The sequence below is a fragment of the Lactuca saligna genome, chromosome 6 (assembly GCF_052625555.1).
Source record: "Lactuca saligna cultivar CGN05327 chromosome 6, ASM5262555v1, whole genome shotgun sequence".
In the NCBI taxonomy this organism is placed as follows: domain Eukaryota; kingdom Viridiplantae; phylum Streptophyta; class Magnoliopsida; order Asterales; family Asteraceae; genus Lactuca; species Lactuca saligna.
The window spans coordinates 95,548,775-95,564,706 of record NC_136422.1 but is presented as its reverse complement, the minus strand read 5'-3'; the positions used below and the strand labels follow the sequence as shown (position 1 = coordinate 95,564,706).

At 30.1% G+C, this 15,932-nt stretch overlaps 1 protein-coding gene across 6 annotated transcripts; it reads left to right on the top strand.

The window, feature by feature from the left end:
* Window positions 1-732: 732 nt before the first annotated feature.
* LOC145000538 (type I inositol polyphosphate 5-phosphatase 2-like) lies at window positions 733-14,463 on the top strand. 6 transcript variants are annotated; one of them, XM_078959773.1, is made up of 12 exons: window positions 733-866; window positions 943-1,051; window positions 1,279-1,374; window positions 2,783-2,861; window positions 2,961-3,065; window positions 6,241-6,614; window positions 6,771-6,996; window positions 8,688-8,823; window positions 12,634-12,818; window positions 13,071-13,179; window positions 13,402-13,550; window positions 14,090-14,463. In XM_078959773.1, exons 1-12 carry the CDS (start codon window positions 837-839, stop codon window positions 14,301-14,303), a joined length of 1,812 nt encoding a protein of 603 aa, XP_078815899.1. In that variant the 5' UTR covers window positions 733-836; the 3' UTR covers window positions 14,304-14,463. The 6 variants fall into 6 exon arrangements, with proteins under 6 accessions (XP_078815899.1, XP_078815904.1, XP_078815903.1 ...); XM_078959778.1 differs by lacking the exon at window positions 14,090-14,463 and having other exon boundaries at window positions 13,386-13,520; XM_078959777.1 differs by lacking the exons at window positions 12,634-12,818; window positions 13,071-13,179.
* The last annotated feature ends 1,469 nt before the right edge of the window (window positions 14,464-15,932 follow it).

The following is a 15,932-nucleotide window of genomic DNA, read 5'->3' as shown; positions in this document are numbered from 1 at the left end:
GTAATACAAACCATTTTCCAGAATTTATTACCTAATTACACAATTATTATATTATTGGTTATGTTGTACAATGGATTATATATAATAAATGATGTATGTATTAAAAAAATTGTTATGGTAATGGTAGTGATCGACTGAATAGGTCAAAGGTTTAACCAACATAATTAGTATCTTACAAAGAAAAGCCCGTTGACAAATACGTCTGTAGACGTTGTTTCCAATTACCCTTTGTAGTTATTATGTTGGTGTCAATGTTGTCTTTTGCAATTTAGTATATATATATGTATGGCCCACTTGATTGAATACAACAATCTAAACATGTTTTAAAATTTTCTGTCTAACCAAATCATAATAAATTGGAACGATGTTTTGGTTGGTGATCTTACATAAGGGACTACGATTACGCTATTAATCTCTGTTTTTGCTCATCTCATGAAACATATTTAATACAAAATCGGTATTTTTCTTGGATTAATTATGTTTAAAGCTTAATTTAGTGACTTTCTGCAAATCAAAATCAAACACGAAGACTATTTAATAGTCACAGGTTCATCTCAGCAATCTAAAGTTGTGTTTGAAAGTGATTTCTTGGACTTTTAGGTTGTTTTTATGTCGTTATTGGAAAAGATCATCATGATATTTCTTGTAATTTTAGTGGTGAGGTCCAAATTTTGATTTTTCTTGCAAGTTGAGTTTTGCGAGTTTCTATTGGACCAATCTTTTATAATGTGGCTTCTGGAATGGTGAATTCATTTAAATAAATTTCATATCCAACTGTTTGTTTTATAAACTTCGCATCTTTCATCCACGCTTTTAACAATTAATTCTTTGGAAGCATGAAAACTCGAAGAGGGAAACGATCTGAGGTACATTTTGAGTAATCTTTAGTGCTTTTCTTGATGATTTTTTGGTTATTTGAGTGACGAATGCATGTTTTTGTAGGCATTTTGGCCATCGATTGTGATGAAAAAATGGTTGAATATTCAACCAAAGAATAATGATTTTAGTGAAGACGAAATCGATACAGAAACTGAAAGTGAAGATGATGATGGTGAGGATGAGAATATGATTTATGTTATATATATTTATATGAGGGAGTGAAGCGAATCCCTTTCCGGTCTTTATACATGGAATATAACTGCAATTTAGATCTTATTTACATTGTACTCTCCGTCTTAGTCCCATTATTTCTAATTAATACATTCAATATCTAGTACAACCTAATCACAACAAACCTTGCTTCAAGCTTTTAGTTATCGTTGTTTAAACTTTTTGCAGCTTGCTCTCTTAAAGACGAACAGATGGATTTCAAGGATGAGAATTCTCCTAGAATGCAGAGGAACATGTCTGCATGCTCGATTCACACCTCAACTGGTAATCATTTCGTTTTTTATGTAAAATGATTAGTCTTAAACAAGGAATTGATGTTTCAGATCAAAAAAAAAAAAAAATACTACCATCTTATCTGATACAAATTCCGTTGCTAGCATATTTACTAGGCCCCGTTTCTTGATGATTGCATCTTTAAATTGTATGTTGACGTTTGAAGTAATTAAGTAGAAAAATTGTCCTTTCTTGTTTCCTGGAGATTTGCCTTCTTAAATTGGCGTTTATCATTTGGTGCTTTCATCGTCGCAAACCTTGACGAAGCATCCACTTTTTAAGACCAACTCCAAGCGCTCAACCTGACACACTTAAATTGACTGCTTGTTACAAGCCACAAACTAGCTACTTTGAGTACGTACCATGCATGCGACTCCGCCACCACAATAGTTTTCTATTTTATTAATTAATTACCAGCAAAGCTTTGAAACATTTGGCTAACAAATTAACAAATGCTTGGTACATGGCCATAATTTTTGGAATTGCGTCTTGTCTCGTCCACATACGTTAATTCTTCAAGCTTAAGAAAACTTCCACCGTTTCTGCCTACCAAGCCGACTTGGAGAAGAATAACAATTGCTTAATTTGAGATGATATTCAAAACAAAATCGCACTCCACAAACCTAGATTGGACCATTTATGGAGTTGTGAATCTCACCCAAGACAAGCTCTATGCTCAGCTTCCACCTCCCACCTCAGTCCCGATGGTTCCCTCGAGCCTCTACAAATGAAACCATCACCCCTTCGGTTAAGCCCAACTGAGATGAAAAAGCAACAAGCCAAACATCTTTTCTACAATTGCCCCCTAAAATACCAAGTCACCAATACAACCCACCAAAGTTTCTCCTTCTTCAATCAGAACCATGGCCTTCCATAGACATGATCTCGTCCTTGAGGACAAGGGCATTTTTCTACAAGTCTACTTTAGCACTAGGTGAAGCATATCTAAATTGTATCTTCACATTTGGAGTAATTAAGCAAAAAATTGTTGCAAAAAAACGTCTCTTGTTCCTTTCTTATTTATTGCAAATTTTGTTTGAATAACATGCTAAGGACTTTACACATTTTTATTAGAGTAAATTACTGAAATCGTCCCTATAGTTTAATCAAAATTACACGTTTGGTCCCTAACATTTCTTTTGCACTCGGATCGTCCCTATAGTTTGATTTTGTTGTGTTTTTGTCTCTTTCATACATAAAGTTAGGGATCAAATGTGCAATTTTGATCAAACCATAGGGACGAAAAACGCAACAAAATCAAACCATAGGAACGATCCGAGTGCAAAATAAAAATTAGGGATCAAACGTATAATTTTAATTAAACCATAGGGACGATTTCAGTAATTTACTCTTTTTATTATATAGTTCTAAGCATGTTTTCATGCTTGTACATTATTAGTGAAGCCTACAAAGACGTTGGTAAACCACAAGAGGGGGAAATCGGAGGATGTTCATAATATTAAAAGAAAAGATGTGAGGTTTGGCTCTAAATATGATAAATTGCTTGTTGCATCCAAAAACGTAATCACGGTTATTATAAATTTATTTTAGAATGTTGTAACGCCCCTGTCTTATAGGATAATGATCGGGACTTGGAATGTTGCGGGAAGGCTTCCCGTTGATTGCCTTGATATCGACGATTGGCTTTGTAAGGATGAACCAGCTGACATATATATTCTCGGGTGATTTTACTTTTCGGATAACTAGCGTTTTTTCTATGGTAGTTTTGTACCTTTTTGTTCCTTTCTTATAGAAAATTTTACTATCTGTTCAAGTAATGATTTTAATTGGATCAATTAATTAAAGAGCGATCATTGATTTTTTTTTTTTTAAATAAGTTATTCAATTTGTTCGGAACAAACCAAATTTATTGTGAAAAAGATAACAACTCACTGTTTAAATGTTTTTATCTGCTATCACAAGTTAATGGGTCAATGTTTTTATCTACTACTACAAGAAATTAAATGTTTTTTTTTATCTACTATTACAAAAGAAACTATTTATAGTCTTTTTGACCAAGTTTGAAACTTTGTTGTAAATTTGGTCTAGATTTTTTTTAAAAAATTCCGTCCCAAACTTTACTTTCAAATTTGTTTATATAAATATTTAAAAAAAAAAAAATTAGATATTTTGCACAAATACTTTATAAAAATTTTACAACCTTTTTTAAACTTCTTTTACAAAGTTTTTAACAAATAATTTCACACCCTCTGTAAAAAAATAAAAGAACAATTTTTGCTGCATTTTTGACAAGTTTTCTCTAAAAAAATTATACGATCTTTAAGACTTTTTTACAATATTTTTTACTTTTCTACCAACATTTTAAAACTAAGTTACAATCTTTTATTATTTTTTTTACAACATTAGAATATTGAAAAAATTTAGAGTAAATTACTAAAATCGTCCCTTTTGTTTGGTCAAAATTGCACGTTTGGTCCCTAATTTTTTTCTTGCATTCGGATCGTCCCTGTAATTTGATTTTGTTGCGTTTTCCGTCCATTACATACATAAAATTAGGGACCAAATGTGTAATTTTGACCAAACCATAGGGACGATCCAAATGCAAAAAAAAAATTAGATATCAAATGTGCAATTTTGACCAAACCATAGGGACAATTTCAGTAATTTACTCAAAAATATAATATCTTTTAAAGGTTTGAAAAGTCATAAAAACATAAAAACATAAGGAAAAAGGTTTTGAAATGTAAGTTATACAAATCTTTTTGAAGCTTTAAAAAAAAAAGACGCATCATTTTAGACATTTTTACTTGCGTTTCCTACACTTAAAATATTTTTCATATGTTTTTCCAACTTTCTTTGATTCTAAAAAAGTTTTAGAAAAAAAAAACATGTAAAAAGATAATAAAAAAGTTTTAAAAATTGTATAAAAAGTTATAAGAAATTTAAAAACGTTGTAAAAAAGTTATAAAAAGTAATAAAAGAGCTGTAAAAATATAAAAGGATTTGTAAAAAATCTATAAAAAAATTGTGCGCCATAAGTCTTCAAGAAAAGTCATAAAAAGTTTAAAAAATTAATTATTTTGGGACAGTTCTATAACAAGAAAAGTTGGACCAAATCTGTAACAATTTTAAAACTCGGGTCAAAATGTAAATTTATAAACGAGCTGTTAAAATATATAATAGCATATCAAAACATAAAAACCGTAAATTCGTTACATTTTTATATACTAATAAATCAGGTTTATTATAAACGTATTTATTTCATAAAACTAATGATAACCCTTTGTTAAACAATAACTAGGTGTAGCCAAGTTTTGTTAAGCTGTGTTTTGTTTTTTCATAAAACTAATGATAACCCTCTGTTAAACGTATTTATTCCATTATGAAATTATGTGTTTTGTTATCTTCCCAACCTAAAATGACAATGGTGTTGGAGACTAATTGACTTATAGCATTTTCAAAAAAATTAATAAATTAAAACAATGCTTGGCAATTTAATAGACACTTTTGAAAATAGAATTTTAATACTCTCAAAAGTCTTTTTTTTTTTTTTTAAATTCAAAATTTCATGATTTTTTAAAACATTTTATAATAGCTTATTGGATAAAAAAACAATAATACCACAAAATCTATCTACCTTTTTGGTTATTTACTCATTTTACTAATATATAAAATACTAAATAGGCTTAAATAGGTGAACGAGTTCTTTTTGGTTATTGACATATATAATCAAATACATAAAAAATATTTTACCAACTTATAACTTCATGATAACCAAGGTTTTGAAAACTAGACCAAAAATCAAACCGATCGTTTTACTGGTACGATGGTTCAACCGGTCCAACCCGTCGGTTCGGCTTCAAAAACCGAAAAAATCGGATGATGTCATAATTATATTATTATTAATTTCAATTATATAAAATTACAAAAAAAAAAATGAATATATATATATATATATATATATATATATATATAATCCACATTTTTGACCGGACGAGTTTTTACTGGTTTACAAGAGGAACGGTTTTTTGGTTTTTATGAACCGCATCCGAGACCAGTTCTCAATTAAACCGGTTGGATCGACTGCTCCGTTCCGATTTTCAAAACATAGATGATAATACATAAGTTAACCCAAACACTTTTTAGAAATATTTTTTATCACGGCATAAGTGTTTATTGAGTTAAATAAGTAATCTCAAATACCCAATTAACTCATAAAAGTTCATCTAAACACTTTTTTTATCACCATTTCAACTAATAAACAGTTTTATCAAAAATATTTAATGATTTAGTGCATCAAATTTTTGGACTAGAAAGTTATTTAATTAAGTTAATGTATCATATTATATATATATATATATATATATATATATATATATATATATATATATATTAATTACCAAAATAGTTATGTGAGGCAATTCACTATTCATTCCAGCGTAAGCATAGTCATTTTTAAGTTTTCATGCATTTACTTTTATTTTTTTTTATATTTTGTACCCTGAACTAATTTTGATATAATAATTTTTATCCTTATAGTTTTAAAATTTATATATATTTATATTCTTTCTCCTAAATTAATTTTTATTTAGCAGTTTTCACAAATTATAATTTTATAGTTAAATTATTAGTATTTTATACATTATAATATCAATTGTTTGTATTCATATTTTATTTTGATATTTTTGTGTTCCACTTGACATGATTTAATTATCTCAATGGTATATATGGTGTCAAACTACATTTTTTAACATACCGGATCTTCCGCAGCAACGTGCGGATGGTCTAAACCCTAGTTACAATTAATTTCTAACATTTTTATCAAAAAATTATATATTTCTTATTTATAAAATATTTTTCGTTACAAGAATCTTTAATAGAAAATTTTGTTAATAGATTCCAAGAGGTTGTCCCTTTGAATGCGGGTAATGTACTCGGATCTGAGACTCGAGCGCCGATATCAAAATGGGAGGCAATCATTCGAAAATATCTCAATAAATCAAGAGAACCTGAAGTCATACCCAAAAGCTATAGTGCTCCGACATCTCCTGTTAATGAGATCAAAAGCAATGCGGATTCCTCGTCAACAGAAATAACAGATCCCAACAAGAAAGTGCTCACTTCAATGATCGGGTTAACCGGATTTTACGGCCTCGATTGGCCCGAATATTCATTGGATATAAAACATGATATTTGTGTTTCTGGTAAAAAATTGCGTAGAATGCTAAGTAGCTCTGATCGAGTTCGTAATGACTGGTTCACACATGAAGGTAATTAACCATTTGGTATTCGAAAGTTTTAAACAACCATATCATTTGAATTCTATTCTTAAATTACAGAGTGATCCTAATGTTTTCTAACACTAAATTCTATTCCAACTACTAGCTCAGCACAACTAACTAAAGACTAGTATTGTCATTTAACAGGTAGCAATTTTGGTCCGCGAGGTCGTGTGGTTGATCTTGGAGGTTTGAGAAGGGTGCGTCATAGCTCGAGTGACCTGGGCTTGTTATGGATGGAGCAACAAGAAAGGGCTGATTTCGTTCATTCTCTTTATGAAAGAGTGTTGGAAGAAAATGGTAACTCTTTTATAGAAGGAATGGAAACTGAACACGAGATACCATCGATAAAAAGTAGCGGAAATTTTCGTAGGTATGTTTCTCAACATTCTAGGAAAAATGTAGAATTATAGAAAATTCCATGTATTTTTACAACTTTGTCAATATAGATTCCTAAATATTTTATAATTAATAAATAAATCATTAAACTTTTTTTTGACTGGTTACGAAAAAAAATCATTACCTAATCTTAATATCAAAGTAAAAGTATTGAAAAGGATAACATACTTTTACACTTTTACCGTGTTATTGATTTATCCTGTTACCATCTACAGATTTAGCCACAAATTGATTACTTTTCATTACTTTATCTTACTCATCTCTTATCAAAATAGCGACAATTAAAGAAACTAATAGCATAGTGGCCAAAACAAGAAATGTTGGGAATACATGCTTTTCTGTATTTTCCTTTTTTCTCAAAACTTATTAACATAGAATAATGGTCACTTTAAAAACGATTATACATAACATAGTTAAATTTTTAAGTTGATAAAACAATAAATATACAATTGCTTCACTATGTTTCCCAATATTTTATCCATTTTATAAATCTACCCTAATAAATAAAGATAATTTTATCAAATATCAACTTCTTATTGAATTTAACACGTATTTTTTTCAATTTGTCATTTTTGTATTTTTTTTTTCATTTTTATTCATCTTCCAACTATTAAATGTCACCTCATAATCCTTCTCAATAAATAAAGGTTTTTTTTGCCACATGTCAATCTTTTATAAGTTTTGACACTTATCGTTTTGTTGTATTTTTAAATAAATATTTTTTCCATTTATCATTTTCTCATTTTTTTTATCTTTTTAATTAACACATCATATTTACACATTAATTAATAATTGCCTTAATTGAAAATAACTAACAAATTACAATATTACAACTCATATAGTATTTAATATGTTTCCTTTAAAATTCAAATTTTAAATTTCAAATTTAAATAAACTTTTGTTTAAACCTTCATATTTTTTTTTTATCCAATCCGTATAACATACGGGTCTCACAACTAGTAATTAATATAAATTAATGTATATAATATACTTTCCATTTGTGAATTTTTATTTCTATTAATATACTAATGAATCCTATTTATGAATTTATATTTAATTAGTTTTATTATTATATAGATTAATTAAGACAAATTACATAAATGGTCCTTGTAGTTTAATTTATTTATTGTTTTTATTTCGAAAGTTTACTTCAAAAAATACTTAATTTTTTACACGTTAATATTCAACATGATTATTTAAAACATGATAATAATTTTTTATTAGTATAGACTAAATTATTCATCATTTCATTTATATTTATTCTAAAATTTTATTTTAGAAAATACTTAATGTCTATACCTTAAATTTTAATTTTTTTTAATCAACCCGTGTAATACACGGGTCACACACCTACCATAATAACAAATTTCATACTGAAATTACAACTTAGTATAGGAAATAAATAATTTAGTACTAGAGTCATCAATATAAACTATGTTCAATACAAATCCGTTTGTAATATGAAAACTTCAATTAAATAGTAACACTCCATTGTATGAATATGACAACAAATTTCATATATTAAAATTACAACTTAGCATAAAAAAATAAATAATCTTGTACTAGAGCGATCAATTTAAACTAGTTTTGATACAAATCTGTTTGTAATATGAAAACTTCAATTAAATACTAACACTCGAACCAAATATACATGCTTTGTATTAGGTATGTGCGAATCATGAGTAAGCAGATGGTAGGGATATACCTTTCGGTTTGGGTTCGAAAAAGGTTGAGAAGACATATCAAGAACATAATAGTAACACCCATTGGCATAGGGCTTATGGGGTATATGGGTAATAAGGTAATTTCCTACATGTTGTTGCATCAACCTAGAATACTTCCATTAATTTGTTTATTATATTACCCTTGTTTCATTATAGTTTGAAAAAGAATCCATCAAATTATAGAAATATTAGCCAAACACCAAGGAATTTTCAATATTATAATTAGGTAGTTTTGTCAACGTATATTCATTTCCTTCTCATACAATACTGTAATCCAACAAATCTACCAAACTATACCACTGTTATTTAAATGCAAATCAATTTTTATGTTTGCAATAACTTATTAGATTTTTTACAGAATTTCATTTATATCTTTGTAAACTTCTATATGTAAAATTTTATATTTCATGTTTGCCCTTATAAAACCTATAAAATCACACACACAGACACACTCATATATATATATATATATATATATATATATATATATATATATATATATATATATATTCAAATAGTAAATTTAATCATATTTAATATAATATAAATAAAAACACTATCTTTAAATTGTTTTTTTATTATTAAAAAATATAATTAACAAGTAATATTACAATATTACCCTTCTTTTACATTGTTATTCTCAACCTATTATTTTATGAATCATTAATAAATATCAAAAAAAAAAATTGTCATTTACTTGTGTAATTATAACTAAAGAACTAAAAGAATAACAAAAAATTTTAGAAGAAAACAATTGCTGGTCTTATGAATGGATTGTATGATACTACTATATTGTTTAGATTTCAATTAAGAATATGCAATCAATGAGTTTTGTTAATTGATTATGTAAAATAATCAATGAGTTTTGTTAATTGATTATGTAAAATATGAAACGGAAAACAATCATAACCATATTATGAATAACTAGATCGATTATGATAGAGATTATAAATATGAATTTTAGAAATTGAGTTCTATTTTAAATTAAAGATATTTTAAAATTATTAAATATATTAATTATCATTCAATTAAGTGTATGTATGTGTGTGTGTGTGTGTATATATATATATATATATATATATATATATATGTGTGTGACATCCCCAAAATCACGGTCAGAAAAGACCGATTTTGTTTATGCTTTATGAAAATCAGAGTACTTCATTTTATAAAAAGGTTGCGGAATTTGTTCCCAGAAAAACACGATAAATACGTTATTAAAACATTTTCGAAGAAACGTATTTTTATTCATCTTAAAACGTTTGGGATGTCATCGTTAATACGGAAACATAAGCATAAACAGAACTTACAATTATTTACACTAGTGATCTACATCTCTTTAAATCTCTCAGTGTAATGTCACTTCATATCGCCACCTGTGATGTAAATAAACTGAGTGGGTCAGGTTGGGAAACCTGGTGAGTACATAGGGTTTTCAACCCACAATAATATAATTGTTATGTTCAATCAGCAAACAATTAACCCAATTACCCATCCCCGTTATCTTCTTTACTCCTAAGAGTCATCTATCCTGCATTCGTTTATTCCAGAGTCCCTTACTTCCAGGGTTATAGGACTGGCACTAAATCCATAGCTGTCGATGTTCGTTCATAAAGCACTAATTCCATAGCTGCTATAGTCTATTCATCGGGTACTAAATCCATAGCTACCAGTCTTTATCTAATAGGTACTAAGTCCATAGCTACCAATGTTCAACAGGTACTAAGTCCATAGCTACCAATTCCTACAGGTACTAAATCCTTAGCTACCAGCGTCTAACTAATAGGTACTAAGTCCATAGCTACCAATTCCCAACAGGTACTAAATCCATAGCTACCAACATCTAACAGGTACTAAGTCCATAGCTACCGGTGTTTGTCCCATAGATACTAAGTCTATAGCTGCCAATGTATACTCACGTCATCTTCTATCTCTCATCATTCATCTACCCATCATCATACCCAACATATTCGTATATATAAAATACGTATACAGTTTAAATCCTTTAAAACATGTATAAAACGTTCATCCAGCATAGACAGCAAGTATTCAGATAATATGCACACATAGCACGTAGTTTATATAAAATACTTCATATCTATGTGTAAGATGAAAGGGACTATGCACTCACCTCATAGGCGGTGACTCAACACTCGGACAGCGCTTCGATACTCTCAAAGCAAATTCCTTCGATAAAACCTAGTACCAATACCACTAGGGTTTAGTCTAACGATAACCGTGACTAATTAATAGTCTAGCTATTATTATTATATAAGCGTTAAATAACACTCAATATAACTCATAATAATAGCCCAAATAATTATTTTCAGGTCCTAATAATGTTACTATAATTAATTAGAAGCTATATTAAAACTAGCGTAGGCGTAGCTCACTTACAGCGGGTTTTTCGCAAAACCGGGCTTTGCTGGAGCAGCGTTTCCCGAGCCGAAAGGCTCTTTTCTCGGAGCCATCAGGCGCTCTGGGGCTTCCGCCTCGTGCTAGGGAGTTACCCTAGGCTTTAGGGGGTTAGGGAGGCTTAGAGAGAGAGTTTAGAGAGAGAAAGAAGGGTTTGAAGGTGTGAGAATGAATGGAACCCGGCACCTCTATTTATAGGGGTGCTGACTGGTCTACTCGCCAAGTAGGGGGGACCTACTCGCCGAGTTGGTCCATGTGGTGGCCTTCTGGTGGTGCCACGTGTCCAATTCTGGTGGTGCCACGTCACCCCCTATCGCGTATCAGCCCTCAAACTTAGAAAAATCATAACTTTCGCATACGAGCTCCGTTTTCGACGTTCTTTATATCGTAAAATCAAGATCTACAACTTTCGTTTAGACTCTGTCGGCTAATTCTTGACCGATCTCAAATTTAACAGTAGGAGGCGTTTAGACTGTTAAATGACCGCGAAGAGTTCATAACTCCTTCATACGGACTCCGTTTCCGTCTGTCTTTTTATCGTTGAGTTCCTATGAATGAGATCTTCAACTCTCATTTAGGTCGCGTAATCCAAAAACCGCTCGAACTAAAATTCGAGTTTCGGATTGTACACTGCTAAGCTGAATCTTAGAAAAATCATAACTTCCTCATACGAAGTCAGATTTGGGCGTTCTTTTTATCGACGCTCTTAGTTTAACATATTCTACGAATTTCATTTAGATCACTAAGGCTAAAAAGTCCTCCATCGTAAATTCACTATTTACGCTTCCCGGTGCCGTGCCGGTTCCGTCGCGAAACTTCGACGGGCCATAACTTCTTCGTTATAACTCGGATTTCGGCGTTCTTTATATGTACGGAAACCTCGTGACATATTCTACAACTTGGTTAAGATTATTTATTCTAAATAATCTTTTGTCGAAAATTTATTTTTGACCCCTATTGCCTCTAAATTGACTAGCCTGGATCTGTGTGTGTGTGTGTGCGTGTGTGTGTGAATTTATAGCTTTTATAAGGATATAAATGTAATTTAAAGTTTTACAAGGATATAGATGTGATTAGGAAAGTTTATATGGATATAGATAATATTTTCTCAAAAAAATTTAAAATATAATTTCCTTACAGTTGAAACTATAATATTATAATTTGGTTGATTTTTCAAATTAGAATACTTTGAAACTATAATATTATAATACGGTTGATTTTTCAAATTAGAATACTTTGAGTAGAAAATAGTAAACGTATAGTGGGTAGTTTTTTTTAAAAGCACAAAGTTTTTTCATTGGCTAACACACATAGTTCCTTAATAAGAAAAAAAAAAACAAAATGCAATGTTATAATCCCAAAAAATGAAAATAGGATACCATGATACATAAATAAATGAAAACTAATTTGTATCTCTTACATCTAGCCCTCTTCATATGCAAAAGGACAATAACTAAAAGTATTTGTTTCAGGGATCTATTTCCGTTAGCATGTCTCTTTATCAAACACAAATATGTTTCGTTTGTTCTCATTTGACATCGGGACACAAGGATGGGGATGAAACGAGGCGCAACTCTGATGTCATTGAGATCTTGAGACGAACTCGCTTCACGTCGGCGTTAGATCCTGACCAATATCAAACAATTCCATCTCATGAGTAAGGCCTTGTTTCTGTTTTCATTTGTTTCATAAAATATTCATGTTGTCCAAATAAATGATGGTTTAAAAAGAATTTTAGAAAATTATATAGATAGAATAAAACAACGAGTGCAGATTTGTAGAAATTTCAAACTTAACGGAGAAAGCCTAATGTCTCTTTCTTTTTCTATTAATTCGTTCAATATACATTAAGTAAAATAAAAACACCCATTTATAACTCACTACATTAAGTTTTGTCTCCATTAAACAGTCAGATATTTTGGTTTGGCGATCTGAATTATCGTATCAATATGGCGGATGTAGACGTTAGAAAACTAGTTGTCTTGAAGAAGTGGGATAAACTACTCTATAAGGATCAAGTAAACATCTACACCATATTCATGATTACTTTATTACAAAGTTCAACATATATGGAATGCATAAATTCTTGTCATGCATTATAATGTGATTGGATAAAAATTCAAATCTTTTGTCTCAACTAAACATGGGGCACAAAAGCCATCCCTATTTTTTGAAAAGACATGAATGTCTTATCATCATAATAATTGATCCAAAATAGTTATAGTTTAACATTATGGCAGCTATGTAATGAACTTGGAAGTGGGCGTGTCTTCGATGGATGGAAGGAGGGCGATATCAAATTCCCACCCACTTACAAGTACGAAATCAATTCGGATCGCTATGTAGGTGAAAGTCCAAAAGAAGGGGAGAAAAGAAGGACACCAGCATGGTATGTCATATGTGAATGTTTTGACTTTTATGGTCAAATAATATACTATTTTAACGCCAAATTTATCTCATGTTATGCAAAAGTTAAGAAAATTTTAGGTAATCCTTATACGCCCTTTCTAACGCTACAAAGTGTAACGGTTTGTGGTCAATCCACGTTAACCTTTTTAAAGTAAAAGTTCAATTTTAATTATGTTAATACATTCCATGTATTTCTAAAATGCAAATGGGAATTTCATTGGTCTTCTAATACTCAAATATTAAAATACCTGAATATATTTATTTTGAAATAATAAATCAATTATACGTAATTACAATAACCAAAAAAGTTTAATATAAAATAAATTTTAAAATGATTTAGTTTTTATTATTAAGGTTCAACTAGTTTCCTCACAACAATGTCTCACGGTTTATGATTTATTAATATTCCAATTTACATTTCTTAAAAGAAATATATTTTATAAACCAAATGTCCTTACATTTCAAAGTGTATATAAATTTTGTATGTAAAACTTAATGAATCTTATGGTTAAAATGCAGGTGTGATCGTATTTTATGGTTGGGAAAAGGCATAAAACAAGTTAGTTACAGTAGTGTGGATTTACGAATGTCTGATCATCAACCTGTCAGATCGGTTTTTTCGATTGAGGTTGAAGTCTTTGATCCTAGAAAGCTTCGTCAAGCTCTTAATTTGACTAGAACAGCCATTCTTCCGGATATAATCACGGATGACGAACATGAATTGCAATTATAGAAAAGAGGTTTAAGTTCAAAAATTCTAGTTCATTGATGAGATTAGTATTAATATCGGGTTTACATAATTATTAGTGTGAATGTGGATCTAAGCTCAACGGGTACATTTATTTGTTATTGACCAAGCATCCATTGACAAATAACTTGTCAATTTATTCAAATTTCTACAAAAATCTTGACATTAAAGTTAAAATATATATATTAATCAGCATATTCTCTAGAAATGGTAAAATTTTGGAATTTTACAATTCGCATTATGTGAGTTGTAGATTGAACTCCTTGTGAGAAATAGGCTTCATGCAACTGATGGGTTTTGGTCATAAGACATCCTATGTGCTTATACAAACCCTAATGCTCGGATCTAAGTTTCTCTATTGTACATGCAAGTTATCCAAGACTATAAACCCTAATTCTAGCATTCAAGTAATCATATTAACATACGAATAAGTTTATAATGTTACCTTGATTTTTATGTAGCAATAACAATCCTAAATCTCCTTGTATTGACTTTGGAAGGCTTAGAGTCACAAGTGTCACTCCTCTAATGGCTTACAAACACCATAAGCAAGTGGAGAAGGTATAAAGAGAGAGGAGAGAGGTTAGAATTCGTCCTTAGGACTCCTTGGGAAGGGATACACGAATTCATGAGCCTTAGGGTCTTTATATAGGTGTAGAGATAGGGTTTCAGTCATTATCCTTATCTAGTTGCTTATCCACAAAGCAACCCATAAGATAATCCTTGAATCCTTATCATAGTCGAATTCTAAGGCCTTATCACCTTAAATTCGTTCACCCTAATAATAAGATAATCCTTACCTTATTTTGTAACTATCACATAATTAAAAATCAGCCCCTCTAGTTTAATTAATCACACTTGATCACAAAATTAATTTCTAATTAATTATTGACCAATATTAATTAAACAAATATGATTTCTCCTTTAATATATTATTCTTATAACATATTAATAAATCATAATAACCTCTCTCTCTTTATTTATTTCTCCAATCAAGTTGCTTTGGTGAAGGCAACCCAAAAGGACCATGCACCATCGGGTCAAGTACATACCAAAATAGTTATGGACTTAGACACTAATCCAACAATCTCCCACTTGGATAAGTCTAATAACTATTATGCGTATGACTTCATATCATGATCTGCAATCGTAGCTTTCCAAAGCCGCTGTCAACTCTGATCATATCAGATACGCGTGTCCTTAGATAAGGGATCATATATTCCTCCATTCTAGATATCGTATGAGATATGATTTTTAATCATTCTCTTTGTACTACTTCTCGATTTCTGATTTATGATGATAGACTAATTGAACAAATCAAATTAGCCCTATCTCGACCGAGCATTTACGTTTGTCATCACTAAACCATCAAGGGGCCCGAAAGATATCGCTTTTATTCTTTGAATAAAAGGAACGGATAAACTTTGATACAATGCTTGCTTGCACTCACTAACCAAATCACACACAACAATATGTTTTATAACACCAAGTTACTAGTGTGTTTACATATTATCAATGTGCAACCGATTAGCAAGATACAACTCACACATCTCGGTTTCAAGAATATAAGATGTTATCGTCTCACTAATTACTCGTGATACAATTCATGGAGTA